This window comes from Myotis davidii, unplaced genomic scaffold (genome assembly GCF_000327345.1).
Source record: "Myotis davidii unplaced genomic scaffold, ASM32734v1 scaffold370, whole genome shotgun sequence".
Classification (NCBI taxonomy): Eukaryota; Metazoa; Chordata; class Mammalia; order Chiroptera; family Vespertilionidae; genus Myotis; species Myotis davidii.
In genome coordinates this window covers 8192306-8195731 of record NW_006288615.1, presented here as the reverse complement: position 1 = coordinate 8195731, position 3426 = coordinate 8192306, and the positions used below count along the sequence as shown (strand labels likewise).

The 3426-nt window shown below is 60.9% G+C and overlaps 1 protein-coding gene across 1 annotated transcript in view; it reads right to left on the bottom strand.

The window, feature by feature from the left end:
* The window catches only part of SNED1 (sushi, nidogen and EGF like domains 1), a 37477-nt gene that overhangs the window by 32873 nt on the left and 1178 nt on the right, over nucleotides 1–3426 (bottom strand). Inside the window, exons 4-6 of the mRNA XM_015561814.1 lie at nucleotides 2204–2315; nucleotides 1045–1170; nucleotides 633–746 (exon numbers count right to left, since the gene is read on the bottom strand). Of these exons, the coding sequence (XP_015417300.1) occupies nucleotides 633–746; nucleotides 1045–1170; nucleotides 2204–2315 (352 nt within the window). The remainder of the gene's footprint in view (nucleotides 1–632; nucleotides 747–1044; nucleotides 1171–2203; nucleotides 2316–3426) is intronic.

The window sequence follows — 3426 nt, the reverse complement described above, 5'->3', positions numbered from 1 at the left end:
CGGGGAGGGAAGGGAGGGAGGAAAGCACCACCCCCCTAGATGTGGAGGTGCTTTGGTGGCTAAAGTCGTGGGCAGCGTAGATGGGAGCACAGCTCTGAGCGAGCCTGTGACCACTCAAAGCCAGGGGTGTCTCAAGAAGGACCCCAACCCATACCCGGGCTGTGGGAGCTCTGGGGGTTGGAGAGAAACAGCTTCCATTCCTGCCAGAGCAACTGGAGTTCAGGGTTCCAGGCTACAGGCAGGAAGAAGGTAGCGGGTGTTGGTGCTCCTCCTCACACCCCCACATTCTCTTCACACTGGTTCTGGGGTGAGAGGGCTCGATGGCTCCTACCACACCCAGGCCCTGCCACCAGTCTGGCTCTGACACGGGCCCAGTTGGGAACTGGGCACTGGCCGGTTCCAAGGCCTCCTCCCTGGTCTAAACACCGGGGCTCAGGAGGCCCCAGTGCTGTGGTCAGTGCTCCTGCCCTGGACCCTCAGGCCTCTCTGGTGACCCTTGCCTGGTGCCAAGCCCTCTGTGGCATGGCTGACCTGACGGTTCCCCCAGGCTGCCCACCACTCCTTGGCTGGGCAGGACCACCCGACCACCCTGCAGCCAGCAGAACTCGGGGGCCCACGTGGTTTCCTCTTACCTGTCTCACAGGTGGGTCCCCCGAAGCCAGCTGGGCACTGGCAGCTAAAGCTGTTGACGCCGTGGGTGCAGGTCCCACCATTCTGACATGGGTGGGAAGCACACTCATCCACATCTGAAAAACAGGTGGGCTGGGGCCTCAATGGAGGAACCAGGTTGGGAGGATCTGCCACGCCTGGGAGGAGGGGGGAGGGGACAGCAAACCTGGCCTTCCTGGGCCTCACCCTGGGGCAGTGGCTCAGAGGGGCAGCCGTCACACCTGTCAGGAAGCCACTGTGTTTGGCACTCCCAGTGGTGCCCCCAACCACAGGGACAGAGACCCTTGACCTTGGGCACTTGGGGCTACTGGCTGCACTTCCAGGGTTCCTTCAGAGCCCGTGCCGCCCAGTGGGTGGGGCCATGAGTGAACTCACCCAGTTGGCACCTCCTCCCAGTGAATCCAGAGAGGCAGGAGCAGGTGTAGGAAGGGTTGCCCGTGACGCAGTCGTCAATGCACTTCCCACCGTTGAGGCATGGGCGCAGAGCCAGGCACACGGAGGCTGCAGACACAGGAGGAACAGAGCAGTCATCCCTCCATCCTCCCAGACCTAAAGGTTCCATCTCCAAAGAATGGCTGTGTCGCCCTCTGGCGGCAAAGCGTCCAGGGTTTTTCTTCCCAGGTCTGCGCAAGGGTGCCCAGTGCCCCTGACGTCTGTCCTCTGCCTGTGTCTCCCCTGCATGTTGTTTCCTAAGCTGTGACCCTGGCTGCCGGTGAAGGGCAGGCTTTAGCACCCCTGACACCCACAGCACCTTCATATTCCATTAATCTATCAGCTTCCAAATTTGTCCGAGGGACTAAGAAGACAGGGACCCGAGGACTCCCAGCAACATGGGGAGACACGAGTGCTCCTCGTGGTCAAGGGGATCCCTGTGTGGAAACCACAGGTGGTGTTGGGAGCCCCTCAGACGCTCTGGCAGGTGCAGTCTGGTCCCGGTGCTGCCTCAGACAGTTACATAATTCGGGCATGCCCGGTGCCCTCCGTTCCCCGTGTGCAACACCAGGTCTGTGCTCAGAGATGTTGAAACAGGTGCTTCCTGGCCAGGGTGGGGGTGCCTCCTGGAGTCGCTCAGGGCCACACAACACTGCCCCACCTAGTCTTCTAGGAAAGGCAGCATGTAGAGCCCTCTGGAGAATCAAGGCTGCTGACATTTGCGGTTAATCAGCACAGATTGGCAGGTTATGGCTGCGTCCTGCCGTAACTCGAGTTATTGAGGGCCCCAGAGAGCTGGCATGGTGTCAGGGGTGGGAGGGGGGCACTCCGGGAAGTACCCTGTGGCCCAGAACGCCATCAAGGCTGTGGGACTGCACCTTTCCATCACTTAGCTACATGTCACTCAGTCTGCGCTTTGGCTATACGGTGGTATGTGGCAGCTGACTGCACGAGCCCTGTCTCTGGACCAGCCTTACTCAGGAGCTAGAGTTCCCGGTGTAGACGCACTGCCTCTCAGGTGTGAACCGTCCCTCCCTTCCTGGTAAAGCTGAAGTCTGTAATCCCAGCACTGACCCACACTGGCTCCATCTCCTGGGCTTGCAGCATGGGTGGGGACACCAGGGGGCTGGTCCTCCCCGCAGCACTGCTCCCAGGGCCTCTGCAGTCGTTTGGAGGGCCCAGTGTGCCTGCTCCATCTGCTCCCCCACAGAGGCCTGGGACAGAGAGCGAGGCACCTCAACATGGAAAAGGGATCCACAAAGGACCGTGGGCCCTTTTCTGTGACCCACTCCTCAGGGTCACAGCCTGCAGCCTCTGCAGAGGAGCATGGACCTGCCCACACCTGCACCCATACGTGTTCATCCACCTGTCCCCACTTGTACTGACACCCACTCACACCAGTCCACACCTGCACCCATACCCTACTCTTCAACCACAACCCAAGCACCTGAGCCACCACTGACCAGAGCCCCCCTGGGGCTGCAGGAGAGCTTCGCTCTTAGGTGCCCTGCTTGCTACCCTGGGGGAGGGAGAGAAATCATTGGCACCTGGTGCCATGAGCCCCTCACCCCCTAAGCTCAGTCTCCCAACTGGGGGCTATCGGGTGCTCCAGTGAGTGGGCAGACTCAGTTCCCAGGCCTCTCTCAGGGGGATACCATCCTCAGTTGTCTGTGAGTCTTTCTGCCCCAAGCATTGTCATGGGTGGGGGCTTGGTGTCTGCCCCTGATGCACTCACACCCTGCCCGGCCCTGGCCCTGGGGTGCATGCCTGCCTCCCTGGGTGGGATCTCACCCATTTTATGTTAGGGGGAGCAGCCCTTCCCAGTGGCCTGGGTCTCCATGGGTTAGAGGTGAGTTGTGGGTGGTGGGAGGTCCCAGGACAGGCCTCAGAATGGCCAGGGCTTGGCAGGGCTTATGCTCAGCCCCTCTAGGCGGAGTGGCTGAGTCAACCACCGACACCCTCTCTCTACTGATAAGTCCTACAGTTTCAGGAGGGTCTGTGACTCGCCCAGTGCCACACCCCCTTCTGCAGCCAATCCGACTGTCCCCACCGGTCACGTGCTCTCCCCTGGGGTGGACCCTTTCTCCTCTGCAGTGTGTTCTGAGCCGGAAGACCCCCTGGGTGTCAGGGACCCTTGGGTGTCTCCCTCCCGGCGGGTAGATGGATGTCCGGGTTGTCAAAAAAGCTGCAAGTGCCAGCAGAAAAGGTGAAATGGGGTGAACAGAACACCTGTTTTCCAGGTGGTCAGGGGACACAGGTGGCCGCGGACGCCCATCTCGACCCAGGAAGGAGGCTGGGCTCCTCCCCTTTGCACCGCAAACCTTG